The 19,556-nt window shown below is 58.6% G+C and overlaps 2 protein-coding genes across 2 annotated transcripts; one reads left to right on the top strand and one right to left on the bottom strand.

The window, feature by feature from the left end:
• Window positions 1-20: 20 nt before the first annotated feature.
• Window positions 21-7,606, bottom strand: TMEM151B (transmembrane protein 151B). The gene is made up of 3 exons (XM_043450529.1): window positions 6,943-7,606; window positions 4,400-4,840; window positions 21-3,989 (listed from the first exon to the last, which is right to left on the bottom strand). Exons 1-3 carry the CDS (start codon window positions 7,066-7,068, stop codon window positions 2,853-2,855), a joined length of 1,704 nt encoding a protein of 567 aa, XP_043306464.1. The 5' UTR covers window positions 7,069-7,606; the 3' UTR covers window positions 21-2,852.
• Window positions 7,607-11,658: 4,052 nt separating this feature from the next.
• Window positions 11,659-19,257, top strand: NFKBIE (NFKB inhibitor epsilon). The gene is made up of 6 exons (XM_043449411.1): window positions 11,659-12,273; window positions 14,598-14,700; window positions 15,446-15,668; window positions 17,096-17,184; window positions 17,297-17,536; window positions 18,184-19,257. The coding sequence occupies exons 1-6, from the start codon at window positions 11,906-11,908 to the stop codon at window positions 18,247-18,249; spliced, it is 1,089 nt and encodes a 362-aa protein (XP_043305346.1). The 5' UTR covers window positions 11,659-11,905; the 3' UTR covers window positions 18,250-19,257.
• The last annotated feature ends 299 nt before the right edge of the window (window positions 19,258-19,556 follow it).

Raw genomic sequence — 19,556 nt, 5'->3', positions numbered from 1 at the left:
GTGTGACCCTGGGAGGGAAGTCAGTGAGTCATCCGCAACTTTATTATCCACCAGTTTGATTTATACAATCTTTGCGCTTGGAAATCCACGACAGAAAGGCCACAGTGTGATGCACCCAGTTGACAGAGACCTGTCTTCTTCCCAGCCAGGCCCAGCCCACCCCACAAGCCCTTGTCCCAGGACACATGAAACCTTCCAGGCACCCTCCACGAGTCCCCATCACTCTACCACCACCCGCCCTGGGGCCACACCCACAGGAATCACATCTCCCCATGAGGCCATGAGAGGATCTGCCCGATGGACTCAGGCTGAGCCCCAGGGCCCATCCTCCACAGACTGAACCCCCAGCCCCGTTTCCAAAGGGTGGGTCACAGGCTGGAACCACAGCCTAGGAGCGCCTTCCAGGGACTCCTTCCAACAAGCAGGCACGGAGCAGAGCACCAAAGGGGGCTTGGGAGTGACCGCACACGTGTGCCTGTCTGGGCAACTTCAAGTCTGTCTGTGCCTGACACCCTCTGACAGTTCCGGAGTGCAAACTTATAGGTGTGAGGGTGTGTGTGAGTGTGTGAGTGTACATAGCCACAGCTGCTAGCAGAGGTTCTAATTAGAGAAACAAGAACATTCAGTGTAAAGTTTAATTTTAGAGATTAATTTTTCTGGTTTTCGTTTTCCCTGGCAATCAATAAAGCTACCAAGAAAATAGACCAAAGACTTGGTTTCTCTCTAAGTCTGTGCGTATGTGGGAGGTGTGAGGCTGTCAGTGTGAGAGGACCTAGGCAGAAATGGTCAATACAGGCAAAAATAATCACAGCCCCTCCCCTCTCCCCTCCTCCCAGCTCAAGCTCTGTCTCAGGCATCTGCCTGAGGCAGGGAGCTGAGTTCCTCCCTCCCCAGAGCCATGAGGTGGCCAGGATGCCCCAGACAAGGGTGTGACATCCGGGTGCCAGCTGGCCAAGAACTGGGTGCCAAGGCCACAGCTCGCCACCTGTACCTCGCAGACATCCATTCAAAGGAAAGAGGGGCGCTCCAACCCCCAGGCCCCTGAAGAGCACAGTGCTGGCAGGTAGGTGGGCACTGCTGCCCAGGGAAACCTAGTGGGCAGCTGTCCCCTCCTGCCCAAGCATCCCCTTCTCCGGCCTCCTCCCCTTCCCACTCAGCCATCTCCACCTGAAAGTTAAGCTCAACCCCAATGCGCCACAGGCCATGGTGTCCCCACAATCTGTGCACCCCCAACTGCCCAGGGAAGGGGAGCAGGGGAGCCAGAGATGTTGCATAGGTGGAGGCCACGCCCCGGGCGGTGTGGGCCTGGCCAGGCTGGAGGAAGAGGGGAGAGGAGTGGCTCTGATGGCTCAGATGAAGTGAGAATCATCAGCGGCGAGCCATGTCGAGGCTGAGGGTTATCCTCTCCGGCTGCAAATGTGAGCTCACTCCCTGGGCGCTAAGTCAGCTGGGAAAATGTTAGCCAGGGGAGCTGGGCGGGCAGGGGTTTTGTACACAGACATGCACACGGAAGCACATCAGGGTAGGAGCGGTGGGGGACAGGACACGGGGCCAGCGCCCTGGGGTGGTGACAGCATGCCCCTTTGAAGACCCTGGGACACACAGCAGGGCTTCAGCTCACGGGCTAGGGGAGGACAGAGGGATGGGGCAAGATTTAGAAAATTCCTGCCTCTGACCCCACCAATGGAACGGAGCTTCCTGCTGGGCTTGTGACAAGGTCCTCAGCCCCGCAGAGGCTCAGCTTGAGGACGACCACTATCCACTCCTCCCCACGAACACGGGGGAGCCAAGGGTCGGCCCCCACGGACACCCCCACCTTTGAGGATCTTTTCTGATCCTTTCCTCTTTGACTCCCACTTGCTTCCTGAGTTCTCTGTTGTCACCCAGGCCTGTCTCCTAGTCTCCCCACTGAGTCGGACGCCTTGGTCAGCTTAAAGGAATGCCGCCTGAAGGGGGTGCCCTCCCAGAACAGAGGCAAGGAGGTGAAGTTTAAATGACTGAGGTGCACTGCCCTCCACAGTTTGCCTTCCCCCTCACCCTGGCAACAGCTCTTCAGAGCCAGGGAGCAGGCTGGGGAAGAAGAGCTGTGGTGAGTAGGTCCCCCCAGGACCCAACCTCCCCGGGGGGGCCCAGGGAGATAAACAACAGCGGTGGGAGTGGCGGAAAGGAAACCCCGATCTTCGGATCTTGTCGGGGCCAGCGCCAAGAAGAAGAGAGCAACATCTCCAGGGCTTTGAGATGGAGTACCGCGGCTGACACCTGGCCCCGGCCTCAGACCCACTGAATTCATTAGCTTGGTTGGAAGCCAGCCCTGCTGTTCTCCGAACCACTGCCCCCTTGGTAGAGTGAGGCCCCCGCAGGATCAGGCTGCAGCGAGGAAAGAAAGCCGGCCGGCCCTTCCCCGCCCCCCGGCCTCCAAACCTCCCCAGCTGCACAGCGAGGGCCTCTCCCTGGAGACGGAGCCCAAGGCGGGTTCCAGGGCGCAGTCGCCAGGTAACAGTCATTGGATCCATTGAAAGGCGGGACAGGGAATCGCCAATGTGCGAGTGTGTGTGTCGGAAAGGGAGGTGACCCCCTAGGAACTCAGGGGCGGGCAGGCCTGGAAGAGACGGCTCTGCGGGGGTGGGATTGTCTCCCCTCCCCCCAGCTGTTTCTTTATGTACAGGAAGTGGGGGGGTCGGATCGGCCCCGTCTGAGTCTGGCCCGCGCCCCCTCGCCTCCCACCTCCCCACCCGCGCCGTTCCCAGCACGGCCTCGGCCACACTCGTGACTCCCCCCTGCTCCACCCGCGGGACGCGCCGTCCCGGCAAGGGGCAAGGAGGAGGCCGTCGGGCCGGTCCCGGGACCCGGGGTCACAGTGAAGTCTCTACGCAGGAGCCGTGGCGGTGCAGCGGCCGGTGGCTGTGGCCCAGACACCCCTCCTGCCGGTGCACGATGAGCACCGGAAAGTAGAGGGCGTCGTGGTAGGGCGGCGGCGGCCCGGCCTCCTCCTCGTCGTCGTCCTCCTCGTCGTCCCCCATGCTGGCCTGGCTGGACAGTCGCGTCTGCTCGGTGGGACAGCTCGCCTCGTTGACGCTCCCGCTCCGGCTGCGCCACAGGCAGCTGCGCCGCGAGCCGTAGAGGCGGCCGAGAGAGAAGCGGCTGCCCCCGCAGCCCGCCCCGACTCCTCCGGGCCCGGGGGCGGCCCGCGGGCTGGCGCAGATGCTCAGGGCGCTGCGCGAGAAGATGGACGAGCTACTGACGGCGCGCTGGCAGTGCTCGCAGCTGCGCCGGTACGGGGCCAGGCCCGCCGCTCCCGGTCCACCCACCCCACCGTAGCGGCAGGTGGGGGCGTAGCCACCGGCCGCTCCCCCAGCGCAGCGCGCGCCCAGCCCCGCCAGGTCCATGAGCACCGCCTCCGAGTAGCTGGGCACCAGCTGCTGGTTGGAGCGGATGTGCCACTCGAGCTCCGTGCTGTCCACCGTGTTGACCCGCGGCAGGCGGTGCGTGAGCGGCGGCAGCAGCTCGTCGCTGGGGCTGAGGCCGCCGCCGGCGCTGCCACCCGCCGAGCCGGGGCCCTCCAGGCCGAAGAGCTTCTCTACGTGGTAGTGCGCGTAGGCCGTGCGGTACTCGGCCAGCACGCGCAGCGGCCACGACAGCGTGAGCAGCGCCGCGGCCCAGAAGGCGGACGAGCAGGCGTACCAGGGCGGCCTGGCCGGGTCGGGGAAGGCCACCATAAACTCGCGGAAGTCCACGTTCTTGAGATGCATGCCCTCGCGCGCCTCCATGTAGTCGTCCAGGCCCTCGTTCTCGGCGAAGAAGCGCGCGCGCTGGCACAGGTACGCGTTCTCGGCCTCCACGCTGGCGAAACTGAAGCACTTGGTGAAGCGCAGCCGTGTGGCCGGCGCGCCCTCCAGCCCCACCAGCGCCTTGGACACGTCGCGGACGCCACAGCGCGCGTAGTCGAACTCGGCCTCGGCCACGTGCGTGTTCACGCGCTCATGGTAGACCTGCGGCGCCGGGGAAGGCGGCGGGGTCGCTTCAGTCCGCTCACCCTCGTCCGCCCCATGGCGGCTCTCGGCGCCTGATCGAACCCTCAGCCTGTCCTGGCTTAGCTCCCGGTTGGAGCCAGGTAGGATCGTATCATCTCCAGAGACACAGATCCTGGAGTCAGACTGCCAGGCTTCAAATCCCAGCTCCACCACACACTAGCTGTTTGACTTTGATATTGGTAAAGTAGTTAGAGCAGAACCTGTCTGCTAGTGTTTGCTGTTATTTTTATGGTGGTGGTTATTGCTCTTCTGTGGCAGTGCCCACAAGAGCTCACTGCGGGCTGTGCTCCCCCTGGGGACAGTCGGGCAGGGTCCCAGCCCTTCCCCCTCCCATCTGGACCGGCCTGTGCTCCCCTCCAGCTCCTCACCTGGGTGGTGGTGTAGGCGTCTCCATTGCGGTATCGGGTGACTTGGCGCGTGCGGCGGACGTAGTGGTAGCTGATGGCCTTCCACCAGATACAGGGCGTGGCCTGCTGCATGCGGCCCACGCGCTCTCGCACGCTGCTCACGTCCACCCGGTGCTGCAGCTCGTGGCGGGCTTGGCAATGCCAGCACTCCACCAGGTAGACGGCATACAGCATGAGCAGGAAGGCCAGGGGGATGTAGACATAGCCGTTGGAGCAGGGGCTGTCGTGGTACATGAGGCTGTTGCCCTGGTAGGCGCTGCTGAAGGTGAGGCGGGTCACCGTGGTGACGTGGCACCAGGCCACCGCCCCCAGGCAGCCGTACATGAGCAGCGAGAGCAGCAGGCACTTCCAGTGGGACTCACGGCAGAGGGACTTGGTGAAAGAGGGCTGGATGGGACGCTGCTGCTCAGATGGGCAGGCAAAGGGCCGAGATGATTGGGGAGTGAGACGGAGGGGCAAGACCCAGTACAGAGATGAATGCGGGAAGGGAGGGCCAGAGGCCAGCACCCGAGATGACAGGCAGAGACAGACAGGGACGTGGAGAGAAGAGTCAGACCAAGATGGGAGGCCAGGATCAGAGATAAACACAGAAGTGACCCAGAGTGAGCCATGAGGACAGGAAAAAGGAACGGAATGCCAGTTTGGGGAAGTTCAGAGAGAGATACCCCAAGAGGCAGAGGGATCAGAGCCAGGGGTGGAGGGAGAAGGCCCAGATAGCAAAGAAGACACAGATGGGCAGGATGGCACCCAGAGCAACAGTCCAAAGACAGATACAAAGATGGCAGTGAAACAGGAGAAGGTGTGGGTAGGGAAGACAGGGAGGACAGACAGGCATCAGCGAAGGCAAGTCCCCAGCCCAGACCCCTTCCAGGTATTCTAGGAAAGGAGGGAGGGGCCCACTGACATCCCCTTCCCACTTCACAGGTGGGGCCCTCCCTTCTTCCAGAACCTAGGAAGACCCATCCACCTCCCTCATACCTCCCAGGAAACCCCAAGCGCTGTCTCCTTCCCCAAGCTCTGGACCCCAGGTCCCTGGCAAGTCTCCTTAACATCCTACTCCTGTTCTAAGATGGAAAGCAGGGGGTTTGTGTCCCTGAGTAGCAGGTGGTCCAGGAGGAAACATCCAGAAGGGCAGAGGCATATGGCTGGGGAGAGGGGATGGGAGACGGGGGTGGGGGTGGGAGGCAAGGAGGAAGATATTTGTGGCCCAGCTCTTTGACAAGAGAAAACAATTCTCAGTACCCAGGCTTCTTAAAGCACTAAATCATGTTCTGCCCTGCGGTGGTCCCAGTGAGTTGTTTATGTGTCTGGCTCCTTCACTAGACTGGGTGCTCCTGAAAGCAGGGCCTCATTCTCTTTGCATTCTGGGTGCTGGCACCCACAGCCACTCAAGGACAAGTATCCTGAGTCAGATGTCTGGTGGCGACCTGGGCTTTCCCTCTGCTCCCCCCATCTGCTCCCCCCACCGTCTAGCTTTAGGAACCCTCCACACACCCTCCTGCTGAGATCCTGACTTATTCTTTCCATTCCCCTGCCTGGACCTGGAGGCTCCCCAGGGGAAGGGAGAGAAGGTGGAGAGACGAAAGGCACAATAACAGGCAGTGGGCCCTGGACTGGTGTGAAATCCAAGGAAAGATCTGGAAGTACAGATAGGTGGCTGGCTTAGGAAGTAGTGCTCAGCACACGCAGACAAGATTAGGGTGCATGTGCCTTTGTGAGAGCCTCGCCCTTGGGGGGTGCATGTGTGCCCCTTTGCATGCCCACTTGAGTGTGTGCTTGTCCCAGTGAGCGTGCGTGTGACAGGGGCCCTCCCTGCAGGTCCCGCCTGTGTGCTTCTGCCCCAGTGCAGTGTGTGCGGGAGCGTGCATGGGAGATTGGGGAGCCCCTGGTACTTTCCTTCATCGCTTTGTCTCCAGTTTAGTATGCCCCCAACGAGGGGTAGGTATGCTCGGTACCAACACCCGGAAAGATTCCTGGGAGTCCCCTGGAGGGGGGTGCTACACGGACCTTGGATGAAAGAGGCGCACGTCCCCCTCCACACAGCCCCAGTGACCTCAGGGGGGATGGCTTCTGCTCACATTTGACCTTCTTAGGACCCCAGCTCAGGTAACACCACCGTTTCCTCCGTGGACCTGGCAGGTACTCTCCTGCCTCCCGCAGCCCCTCTAAGTCACCCTTCCTGGCCTTCTAAAGAGCATCTCCCTCCGCGAGATAGGATCCCGGCTACCGTCCCCACCCCCACTCACCCGGGGTCCGCGAGGCTCCGCCCCTAGGCCCCTCCCCCTGCCCGGGACCCCCCGAGCCCCGCCCCCGGCGCGGCCCCTTCCCCGACACCGCGGACAGCTCCGGCCGCCGGGCGGGGGCAGCGGCGCGGGACTGCGGCTGCGGCGGCCGGCTCGGGGTGCGGGGCGCCGGGCGCGCTGCGGCGGAACCGGCGGGGGAAGGGGCGCCACGCCCGGGGAAGGGACGACCGCGCCCTGGGAAGGGGCGCCACCGGCTCTCACCTCCTCTCGGGCGGGGCCCTCGTCCGTAGCCGCCGCCGCCGTGGGCTCCTCCGGGACCCCGGGGCCGCCACCGCCGCCGCCGGCGCCGCCGCCGCTCTCTCCCGCGGCCGAGCCAGGGGGGGACATGGCGTAGAGGGGGCGCGTCGAGCTCAGGGCCTCCCGGGGGGCTGCCGGGGGCCGGGGGCATCCTGCGCCGGCCCTGGGGAGGGGGGCGGGAGGGGGCGGGGCCCTCGCTGCTCCCCACCCCCCGCCGGGGGGAGGGGGCCTGGAAAGGGCTCCACGGGTAAGGGGCTTGGGGATGGGGATGGGGAGGCGGGCTGGGGGGCCGGGCTGGGGGGGCCGGGGCCGGGGGCGGGTGTCACCTTGAGGCCCTCGCGGCGCCGCTCCGCCTCCCGCCCGCTCCCGCCGCCGCCTTTTGTCTGAGCGGAGCTGGAGCCAGCGCGCCCCCCCTCTTCCTCCCAGCACAGGAGCCCCGCCCCCGGCCCCCCAAACTCCGCCTTCCCCAAGCCTACCTAACAGCCACCCCAAAAGGGACAAGCAACAGGGGCTCCCGGCACCCCTTCCTCACTCCCAGCCCCGCTCACTACCCTCACCGCCGCCATCCTTCCGAGGAGGAGAAAACTAAGCCCAAACTCCTCCGTCTGTTCGCGGAGGGGGCGCCAGCGGCCAGCTCACATCCCTCCCCACCGTTCGTTCTCGCAAGTTCCCAGGGCTGAGAGTCGGGAGAGGAAATTGAGTTGGGGAACCCTAGGCAAGATCCCCATTCCCAGTTGGATGGTAAAGGGTTAAGGCAGGACTTCAGAGGCCAGACCCAGCTGAACAAGGTTGGGAAAGGCTGAAAAGGAAAGGATTGGAGCTGGATGTGAGGAAGGACTAGCAGAGGGCAGAAGAGAGGATATTGAAACCAGCCTTCACTGAACTAGCTCTCTATCCTAGAAGAAAAACCCCAGAGAAGCAATGAAGTGTGTACATTGCCCTAGACTGGAGATCAGGAAACCTGAGAAGAGATTCTTAATCCGGGCTCTGTCATTAGCTGTGTGACCTTGGGCAAATGCCTTCCCCTCTCTGAGCCTTAGTTTCCCCATTTGTGCAGTGAGAAAGTTGACTGAACAATCTCTAAAGCTCTGACTTTGAGTGTAGGAGGCCAAGTCAGAGGCCACATGCAGGTCGCCTGTCTCTTCATGTCATCCACCCACAGTGCTCTTTCCCACCCCAGTTAGGGGCAGAAAGAAAGCTGCCATTCATTCATTCCTGAATGCATCCATTCAATAAGAAAGTATTAAGAACCTACTGTGCCCTGTATAGAAATGCAAAATACAATTGCCCATCTTCAAGGAGCACAAAATCTAACAGGGAAGAAGGACACGGAAGCCTGTCATTATGAAAAAATAAGATAAAGGCTATGTTTGACCCATTTGTGTGTGCACAGTCACCAAGGAAGCCTGTTGTGTGTCATGCACTACCTTAGTCTTTGACATATAGTGACTTTCCCCATTTACCCACAAGGAACCAAGGCAGAGAGGAGGTGAGGGACTTTCTCAAGGTCACCCGCTGGTACTCACAGAGTGGTCCTAGAATCCAGACCTTTCCCATTCAAATGTCCATGGGGATCTTCAGGGGTTGGAGGTCAGCTTGAGGCAAAACCTGGATATCTGATCTTTGGAAATAGAGGACAAGCCCACTGCTCTGCTGACGGTCCTGCCCCTCATCTGGGGCAGAAGAGCCTCTACCTTCACCCACACACCCACCTCCCTGCTCTTGGTCCTGTCTCCATGTTACTACTCTTCTCTTTCCAGGGAAGCTGAAGGGGGCTCTTGGTCTGCCTGTCACTTCAGTACTACCCAGCCTGTGTGATCCTCCCCAGGTCAGTGAGTCCATCCTCCCTGCCCAAACCTAGGGGGAGTATGGTCCCAAAAGGCATGGTTCTCCTTCATCCCCATGGCAGAGGAGGAATCTCGTTGGCTCATTCCAATGTCTCTCTCCTACCCATAATTTTTGAGAAGTCCTGCCCACAACTAATTCTGACTCCTCTTCTGGTTTCAGTTCATTTCACCTAATTCAGTACTTACTGCAGATAGAGAGCAGAGGTTCTAATCCTGGCCTTTCCTAACCCAGATAGGATCTTCACACTCCCCATTTAGTTGTTCTAATCTTCCTCCTGTTCCCCAGCCCCACTGCCTTCATCACTCCACTGCAGGGGGCTTCAGAAGAGAGATAGCTCAACTTCTTTTGGCCAACCCCGGAGCTTTCAAGAGATAAAAGACCACCTCCCCTTTCTCCATACACATGCATTACCCCTCCTTGGAAGCCCAGAGAAAAAAGGGGGCTGTGGAAGGAGCCAGCTGACCAGCTGGTCACCATAGCAACTGGGCCTGTTTCCTGAAGATGAGTCTGGCTGGAGTGGGCAGAGATGGGGAGTGGGAGCATGACAAAGGGAACCAGAAAACAAGAGAGAGAAGAGGACCTTGGAGAAGACTGGGTGGGGCTGAGGGAGTGAAGTCAGGACCCTGATCATGCTGTGACTTGAGTCAGAGTGCCCAGGTCATCTTTCCAGATGACACTGCCATGGTCCCTGTCCCCATTCCTGAATTGTACTCAGAAGGGCTTCCTATCAGAGTACAGACTAGGTGCTGGAAGCAGTTAGTGACTCAATGCTGACCTCATGTGGCCAGAAAAGGGGCTGCTACATACCCGTTAGGGTTTAGAGCCAGACACGGATAGGTTTCTGGCTAGGTTAATGGGGTAGGTTTTTCCTTAAAATCAGCCTGTGGGTATAACAGAGGTGCTCCCTGCACACCCTTGAGTTCTTGTGTCCTTGCAAAGGGCTCGGATGCCCCCAACTTCTTAGACCTTCATGAAGGAAAGAAAGTCACTGAAAACATTGTTTGTTTGTTTTTATTTGGCTGCACCTGCCCTGGGGCTTAGCTGTGGCATGCAGAATCTAGTTCCTTGACAAGGAATTGAACTTGAGCCCCCCTGAACTGGCAGCTGAAAGTCTTAAGCCCTGGACTACCAGGGAAGTCCCTCACTGAAAACATTTTTAAAGTTTTGTATGAGGAACAGGAGAACACAGCTCTACACTTTCAGATTGTTTGACCTTGGGCAAGTCAACTCACCTCTCTGGGCCTCAGCTTCCCAACTTTAAAATGGAGATGATTTTGAACCCAAGTGGTTAAGGTCTGTATTTTTGCTGCAGCCTTTGAGATTGGGAGAGGAACGGGTCAGGGGAGGAAGTTGAGGATGTCTGAAATCACAATGACCCCAAGGGAAGGAGATGCCTCATTTTCCTTGGGCTTTCCCCTCATGGCTCCTCACCCTCTCATGCTCAACACAGCCTCCCCACTCCAGTAGAACAGTGGGTCACCTCCTCCAGTCTGTCCTCCCCCCTCCCTTCTCCCTCCACTCACCCCCTTCCCGAACAGAGACAAGATACTTCTCCCCAGCCCTCTTCCCTTCCCATTTCCAGTTCAAATGGAACCTCCTCTACTGCTCACCCCATTGGGTAGTTGGCCCCATGCTGTGTCCCTCCAGCATCCTGTTCCCACTCCTGTCTTAGCCCAATCATTCTGTGTTGTAACTGCTAGGGGGTTTTGAAGGCTGGAACTGTGGGACATTGTTTGTTTGTTTGTTTGGGGGGGGGTGGTAGTTGTTGGTTATTACTGTTACTGTGAGCCTCCGTTTTGCTTCCAGCAGAGAGAACAATGTCAGGCTTATAGAAGAAGCTCCTTACATGTCTATCAAATGGATGAATAGAATGAGGTTTCATGGGGAGGGTGGGAGGGAACCTGGTTAGTAGCTGTGTGTTCACACCCCAGCTTCCTTCCTCCAAAGCCAGAGATGGGAAAGGGAGATGTTTTCTTAGAGGTGATTTTTCTAAGAGCATTTCTGGAACTTGGGGTAGGGGATAAATATTGGGCAGCTGATTTGGGGCTCACCACGTGGATGGGATTTGCCTACAGCCTCCTGAGGCTAGGATCAGGGAAAGTAGGGATGGGAAAGGCGGAAAGACGTGCTGGTACTAGGTCTGAGGCTGCCAAGGGGACCTCAGCAGAACGCTGCCCAGAATGTCTGGGGCCTCCCCATCCTGGCCCCACCATGAGGAACGACACTTGCCCAACCAGATACTGTTACTGTCTGAGACTAGTATTTTATCCCTGTGAGGAATGACCACTCTGCTTTTTTAGACTTTTCAGCAGAAAAACCACTTGCGAAAAGCACATCCTCATGTCCAATTCTATGTGATCTGAAAAACTGACACAGGAGACTGTATCCAGAACCCAAAGGGAGAACTCCTTTAAAGACATGGGTGTCCCCTTTGTCTCCGGGAAAAGCAAGAGAAATTGAGAGTAGTAGGCCGGCGACAGGTAGCACCTGTCCCACCTCCCACGTGCCCTCCCCAGAAGACGCCCAGCTTGTGCAGACGATTAACATATATTCCTCTTAAACGAAAGAATAAATGAATGAATGGAAAATGAATGAAGAAAACAGAGGAAGTGAAGGAAGGAAAGAATGCATGGCATTAATACATGAAATGAAGGGAGGGGGAAAGAGTGAATGAATGGACGGTTGGATGAATGAATGAATGGGTGAGTTAACGCAAGAGTGAGTCAGGACCGGGGAACCCCTGACTCGGAGCCAGTGCAGAGGGCGGGGTAAGGGGGATTCCGAAGGGCGGGGCCTCCGTCCGGAAGCGCGGCGCCTGCCGGGGGCGGGGCCTGAGGGCGGGGCGAGCGAGCGCTTCTGACTGGGCTGCCCAGCTGCCCCGAGTAGCGGCTGCCGTGGACCCCGGCGGCGCTCCGAGCCTCATCCACGCTTCTCGCCGACCCCCGCAGGCCCCCCAGCAGCCTGGGAAGGAGGCCATTTCGGGTCCCGCACCCGCTCTGCCAGGCGGACCTGCAACCCGGAAAGGCGGCGAGGAGTCGGATCCTGCTGGGACCGGGCCCGGCGGGCCGGCGCCGCGGGGATGTCGGAGGCGCGGAAGGGGCCGGACGAGACCGATGAGAACCAGTATGACTCGGGCATCGAGTCTCTGCGCTCCCTGCGCTCCCTGCCTGAGTCCACCCCGCGCCCAGTCTCGGGGCCCTCAGACGGCGGGGGCCCCCAGCCCTGGATTCATCCTCCGGGAACCGCCAAGGAGCCAGAGGAGAAGGAAGACACGGACGGGGAGCGGGCTGACTCCACCTACGGCTCCTCATCGCTCACCGAGCCCCTGTCCTTATCGGGGGACCCCAGGACCGAGGACGCAGTTTCAGACTCACCGCTCCCCGCCGCCGGGGCGCTGAGCCCTCAGCAGCTGGAAGCACTCACGTACATTTCCGAGGACGGAGACACGTGAGTATGGGGGCTAGGGTAAGAGAGGACCCCTTCCTCCTTTCCAATGCTAACTCGGGGCCTTCCCCAGGAGCCGGGCAACAGGCCGGGCATTCCCTTTGTGAGGATCCCTAAAGGCACCAGCTCTGGAAGGGGCGGTCCCCACTCTCTCTTTCAAACTGAACTCTCAACCCACTTTTGAGCTGTAGCCAGACCCAGTCCAGAGGACCTGGCATCGTCTGTCTGCCCCACCTTTTGGCAGGGCCCTTACCAGGCACCTGGAACCCAGCTAGCATCTTGGAAATCTACCAGTAACCCATCCCGGGGAAGAGAAAATTCCCCTGACCAGCCTAGTTTTGTTTTGTTTTGTTTTTCTTGCTGTGGGACAGGGCATCCTTGTTTGCTTAATATCTGGGATTCCCGGCCTCTGACCTCAGAATGCCCTGCCTCAAAGAACAAGAGGGGCCAGTTACAGGCTGCCAGTGGGCCCAGGAAGCTGGGGTCCGACGTGCTGCCAGGGTGCATGGCTGAGGCTGGCCTGTGGAGTAAGTGAGCCAGGCTGGGGCACTCTTGCCCCAGCAGACAGACAGGCGGCTGGCTACCCCAGCTAACTTCCTCCTCTGTTGAGAAAGGGGAAGTGAGGGCTAGAGTCAGCCTTACCGACACTCTCCACCTCCTGAGCCCTACAAATCCCCCTCACTGTCCTGTGTGACCCCTTCACTTCGTCCTTCCTCCCCAGGCCCAGGTGGGGGGGTCAGAGGGGCAGTTGAAGTAAGAGGCAGTTGTGTGGTAGGGGCTGGCCAGGTGAGGATTCGCCCTTCAGGAAGAAAAGACTGACGAGAGGGGGGGTGGCTGGGATTTGGGGATGGGAAACAGAGTGGAGGGGGGCTGGGGTCCTGGACCTGGGATGCTGGAATGAACCGGGATGAGGAGGCGGGAGCTCTCTGTCTTGATCTGCTTTTTTGGAGATGCAAAGGTCCTGGCTGGCCTCTGACAGAGACAGACTCTGGACCCACTGGGTGACCCTAGACCTTTTTGTCCTCTGTGCCTAGAGATCACCAGCTCTCAGGCTCACAACCAAGATTGTGCGGGCTCTGTGCAGAATACCTGTGGTTGACCTTTGACCCGTGGAGTGGAGGCTTCTGCCCTGCCCCCCTTGCTTAGCCTCTCAGTCCCAGCTTTAATTGCCTCTAGTTAGAGACAGATGTGGAATCTAGACCTGGGGGCGGGGGGAGGGAGGGAGGTGTCAAGACCCCCCAGGGAGTTCCCTGAGAGGAGAGGGCACTTTCTTCCCTCTGGAGGTGTCTGGGCTGTGGACATATGGAAATGGGAAGAGGAAGTGGGAGGAGGGAGACTGAGGGAGAGAGGGAGGTGGCTGCAGGAATGTGACCAGAGAGCAGGCCCTGGCCGAGGGGATTTCCAGCGCGGTTCCTCCCTCCCTCCCTCCGTCACTCTCTCCTGGGCCTCGCCAGCCACCAAAGCCCGCCCCCCCTCCTGCCCCAAGCAGCCCCCTCCCCAGCCCAGACGGGCCTTTCAGCCAGGCTTCCCCCTGACAAATGCCCCAGCAGCTGCCCGCCCCGGCCTAGACCCTCCGGCTCTGGCTTTCATTTTCCCCACCTGATGTGGGGAAACCCCAGGGCTGGAACTTCCCCTCCTGGCCGCCCCAGGTTAAGGCTCTTTATCCCCCACACCAAGCGCACATTTTCTGCACTGCACAGTCCTCCTCTCAGAGGCACACGCAGGAGCGGGGCCCCAGGTCAGGCCCTGTCCCGGCCCTGCTGTCTGAAGAATGGCCCTCTGGCTGGCCCGTGGAGGGCAGCAGAAGAGGGTGCTACTCTGTCTCCTTGCTTCTCTTCCAAGCGCTTCTGTCTCCTCTCTTTCGGGAGGTGTTTATGAGGGGACAGCGGGTGACCCCACCCCTGCCCTCTCTGCCCTCCCCACTGAGGGGGGCAGAGGTGGGGAGCCCAGCTCTGGAAACCACCTCTGTGCTACCCCAGCGGCTTTCAGTTTGGCTTTGAGCTGCAGCTGCCTGGTGGGGGCCCCAGGGGGCCAGAGGGGAGCGGGGTGTGGGCAGGGTGGACAGGAAGGACCTTGTCCCGTCAGCACCCTGCCCACGTTCTCACTCAGCCAAGACCCTCCCAAAGGCCAGAGATGGGAACTTGGAGCTTCCACCCTCGGGATCCTGGCTTCCCACAGCAACCCTCACTTCCTGGCCCGAACTCTCACTTCCTGCACCTACCCTCTGGGTGGCAACTTAGACACTGATGGGTTCCTTCTAACCCCAGAACCCCGGCCCACTCTGTGTGGCCTGAGCCCTGACCCCACACCTTGCCTCTGCCTCCCAGGCTGATCCACCTGGCGGTGATTCACGAGGCCCCCGCTGTGCTGCTGTATTGCCTGGCTCTACTGCCCCAGGAGGTCCTGGACATTCAGAACAACCTTTACCAGGTGGGTGGAGATGGTGGGCTGACCAGATAACCTATGTCTGCCCCAGCAGCCATCCCCAGCCACCAGAAAGCATCCTTTGGCTGCTCCCTCAGGGAACCATATGCCAGACACTGGGCAAGAAGCTGAGGACAGACAGACAAGTAGGAAACAGACTCTGCCCACAAGGTGCTCAAGCCTGGCCTAGAGGACTCGTGTCAACAGCTAATGACACAGCACGGTGACAAGAGTGGTGACCGAGACACATACCAGCTGCTGTGGGAACCACTGTGGGAAGCAGCCAGGGAAGGTGTTAATACAGGACATGATGTCTGCAGGGAGCATTCAAGGAGTGTGCCGGGCAGAGCCTGCGCGATGCCTCTGTCGCCTCCTGCTGAGACCTCAGCCCCTCACCTAGGATAACAGGCTTCCCCAGAAGATGAGAAGCTAGATTCTGCTCCCACCATCACCATCACACCCTGTCCCTCCCTGCCCCAGCTCTGTTCTTTCTCCGGGGCCGGGGGTTGGGGGTGGGGTGGTGCTAAGGGGACTTAAAGAGTAGCAGGGGGCCACTTGCCTCACCCTACCTCCAGAATCGGGGCCCCGAGAGTTTGATAAGGGATAACAGAAGGAAGACCAGGGCCATAGCCTTTATAAGCATTCCTCAAAGAAGGGGCTGGCTGCTGGCAATTCCCATGCCCACCCCGGCAGGTTCCCAGAGGTTGCAGCACGTTGCAGCCACCCCGTGACCCTTTCTTTGTGCCTGCAGACAGCACTCCATCTGGCTGTACATCTGGACCAGCCAGGTGCAGTTCGGGCCCTGGTGCTGAAGGGGGCCAGCCGGGTGCTGCAGGACCGACACGGCGACACAGCCCTGCATGTGGCCTGCCAGCGCCAACACCTGGCCTGTGCACGCTGCCTACTGGAGGGGCAGCCAGAGCCGGGCAGAGGACCACCTCACTCCTTGGACCTCCAGCTGCAAAACTGGCAAGGTACAGGTGGCCTCAGGGCCCCTGGGAGGAGGAGGGGACAGGAGACGGGGACCCCACTCTCAGGGAAGGGAGGGCCACAGCTTGTCTATTGATACATCTCCAGTTCTAAGCACACAGGTACTCAGAATACCTTTGTTGAATGAAGGAGTGAATGAATGAATGGTTTCTGGTTAGAATTTATGGAGAACGTATTACATGCTAAGCAGAGAGCTCAACTTTGCCCTCAAGATGTACAGTTTGGGGGGCTTCCTTGGTGGCTCAGTGATAAAGAATCCTCCTGCCAGTGCAGGAGACACGGGTTCGATCCCTGATCTGGGAAGATCCCATATGTCGTGGAACAACTAAGCCCAAGAGCACCAACTACTGAGACTGTGCTTTAGAGCCTGGGAACTACAACTGTTGAGCCCATGTGCCACAACTTCTGAAGTCCGTGTGCCCTAGAGTCTGTGCTCTGCAACAAGAGAAGCCACCACGATAAGAAGCTGTAGCGCTGTAACTAGCAGAGTAGCCCCTGTTCACTACAACTAGAGAAAAGCCCGCGCAACAACGAAGACCCTGGCCCAGCCAAAAACAAATCAATAGATAAAATTATAAAAAAAGAAAAAAGATATTCAGTTTGACAGAGATTAGATGAACTCCTTAATCCATTCAACAAAAAGGTACTGAGAACTTTCTCTGTACCAGACATTATTGTAGGAGCCAGACCTGTGTCTGTGAGTAAAACAAGAGAATATCTGAGACAAGCAATAAACATAAGAAGTGAGTTCTCTGGCAGATTAACAGGCAGTCACTGCTGCCTGGGGACAGGAGAGCCAGGTGAGGGGGCTTAAGTAGGGGGTGGTGGGGCTTGATGGCATTTTTAAACAGAGGGGTCAGGGAGAACCCTCATGGAGCAGGGACATTTGAGCAGAGACTTGAAAGAGATGAAGGATGTGAATTTGCATCGAGTTCTCAAGAAGAGAGGTAGCACAAAGACTAGGGGGGCTTATGGAAGGAGGAGGCCCCCGGGGAGGGGCTGGGGGCCTGAGGATCCCTAGAGCTCTGAGGAAGGTGACTTTTAGAAGGGGCCCAAAGGCGGGTAGAGTTTTACAAAAAGACTGTGTGTGTGCGCGGACAGGGGAGGACACTATGTGGTGGGGGAGGGTGTGTGTATGGGGGGGGGGGGTGTCACTCAGCAACCTGACTCCCGAAGCGTGAAAGTTTCAATAACATGACTGAAAAGGTGGAAACTTTGAGTTCCTTTCCCCCCAGACTTTTGAGGGGTTTTTTGGGTTTGTGTTTTAACAGTCTTGTGATCAGAGGCACTGAGTAGGCAGGGACAGGGCGGGGGGGTCCCTTGGGGCTGAGGGGTAAGGGAGGTCCCTGAAGAAAGGGAGAGCGAGCTGGCAGATGCAGCCCCCACCTTCACCCCATCCTCCCCATCTCAGGTCTAGCCTGTCTCCACATCGCCACCCTGCAGAGGAACCGGCCACTCATGGAACTGCTGCTTCAGAACGGAGCTGACATTGATGTGCAGGTGAGGTGGCCCATCAGAGAGCTGCCGGGCCCAGGGCCCAGGCACGGGGCCCCTCTTCTTAGAGGCATGCCCCCTCTGAGGGCCTTGGCTGACATCCTTCTCCCCCCCGCAGGAGGGCACGAGTGGGAAGACAGCGCTGCACCTGGCCGTGGAGACCCAGGAGCGGGGTCTGGTGCAATTCCTCCTCCAGGCGGGCGCCCGGGTGGACGCCCGCATGCTCAATGGCTGCACGCCCCTGCACCTGGCGGCAGGCCGGGGCCTCAGCAGCATCTCGTCCACCCTGTGCGAGGCAGGTGCTGACTCCCTGCTGCGAAACGTGGAGGATGAGACTCCCCAGGACCTGGCTGAGGATGTAAGAGGCAGACACTCAGCTCTGCTGTCCAGGGCCTCCCACATCCCTACTGGAGACAGGAGCTATCACAGCTGAAAGGGCCAAGGAGTTAGGAGCCTGGGGTTGTAATCCACGACTCTGCCACTCTCTCAGCCTGTGTTCTCAGGACCCAGGGCCCGAACTTGGGACTCCTGCAGGAGCCATGCAGCTAAAGCGGGCTGGGTGTAAGACAGCCAGGTGCTGGGGCCTGCAGGAAACCAGTCTTTTGTCTGAGGGTCACTCGCTCTACTCAGCTTCAGCAGATTCTCGCAGCAGAGGAAGACGGACCCAGTATTTCCAGATCTTGGATTTTTTTTAAAGAGAGATAAAACCTAAAGTTTGTGTAGAATCTTTCCCATTTTTAAATATTTGATGTAAAAAAAAAAATTCAAAATGTTTTGTCAGTGCCCTCTCTCGACACCCTCCGCTCCCAAAACGAAAGCCAAAACAGGCCCCAGTTGCCCAGATAGACCACTGTTTGGGGGATTAGTAGGAAGATTTGCTCCCTGATGTCCTTCAGGGATCACTTGGTGGGGAGGAGAGGGCCTAATGGGTCTCCCAGCTTCCTTCCCCCACTGCCGCCTCTGTCCACCAGCCCTGATCTTGCTTCTCTCCATTCCTTTCCTCAGCCCTTTGCCCTGTTGCCCTTTGACGACCTGAAGATCTCCGGGAAGCCACTGCTGTGTGCTGACTGAAGCCGGGACACGCTCTCGGACCCCGGATGCTCCCCCTCTTCCCATCTGGAAGCTGGAGCCACAGCTGCTGCAGTCTGGGCCCAGGCCGTGTGTCCTGGGAACTGCTAAGGCCAGAGCCTGGGGCCAGCACAGTCTTAAGCTGAGAGGAACCATCCCAAGTGAGAGAGCCAGTCTGGAAGGAAGAGCTTCGGAGTGGATAGAAGATTCCTCAAAGCCCCAGGCAGCGTGGGCGAAGCCTGTTGGCCTCTGTCGAAGATGGCAGGGCTCTCGTCTCTCCCACATGGGGTCAGCCTGAAGCTGCCAACCAGTTAAGACAACATGGACTCTTCCAAATGAGGAGAGATACTGAACTGTGAGTGAGCAGGGCCCCAAAGGGTTCCAGCTCTCTGCGGAGGAGGACTCTGAAACACTGTTGCTTAAAGACTTCACACAGAAGGCCCTGAACTTCTGGGGATGGGGAAGTTTCAATAACATGACACTAAAACGGCAGAAACTTTTAACTCCCACCCCCACCCCCAGTTGTTTGCGTGTGTGTGCGTGCGTGCATGTGTGCACTGGGGATTTCTAGACAGACCTGTCCTGTGACCTTGTGGTGAAGGCAGAGAGAAGGAAATTGGTACTTGAGCAGTGTAGGGCCTTGCCAGGGAGGGTAGGGAGGCTGATGGTCCTCAGCCCTCTCTGTTCAGCCCAGACTCTTGCCCTTTCTGTGGAAATGTAGAGGATGGAGGAAGAGAAAGAGGAGTGAGAAGATGCAAGTGGGAGCCTCATCACAGCCCTGGAAGAGCCTGGGGAGAAGGGCTAGTCTGTGAAGAGTACACGAGGGAGCGTGGCTTTGTATGTTTTTTTCTCTCATTCCACATGTTTGAGGCATCTATTAGGTCAGGCTTATGCTGTGATAGAATTTGGGGAATAAAGCAATACAGTTTCTGACCATTTAGAGATTATAGTCTAGTGAGTGAGACAGATATTAAAATCATAAACATCTAAATATGTAATTGCAAGTTGCAATGGAAGGAGAAGCTCGTGGGAGGGAGAATGATGGACTGGGTGGAGGGCCATACTTGGTGGTCAGGGGAGGCCTGAGTAGGGGACACGTTCTCAGTTGCTCAGTCGTGTCTGACTGTGACCCATGTACTGTAGTCCACCAGGCTCCTTTCCATGGGATTCTCCAGGCAAGAATGCTGGAGGGGGTTGCCATTTCCTCCTCCAGGGGACCTTCCTGAGCCAGGGATCGAACCTGCATCTCCTGTGTCTCGACTTGCATTGGCAGGTGGATTCTTTATCACTGAGCCACCTGGGAAGCTGCA

This window comes from Cervus canadensis, chromosome 28 (genome assembly GCF_019320065.1).
Source record: "Cervus canadensis isolate Bull #8, Minnesota chromosome 28, ASM1932006v1, whole genome shotgun sequence".
NCBI classification, from domain to species: domain Eukaryota; kingdom Metazoa; phylum Chordata; class Mammalia; order Artiodactyla; family Cervidae; genus Cervus; species Cervus canadensis.
This window is presented reverse-complemented; position numbering and strand designations above follow the sequence as displayed.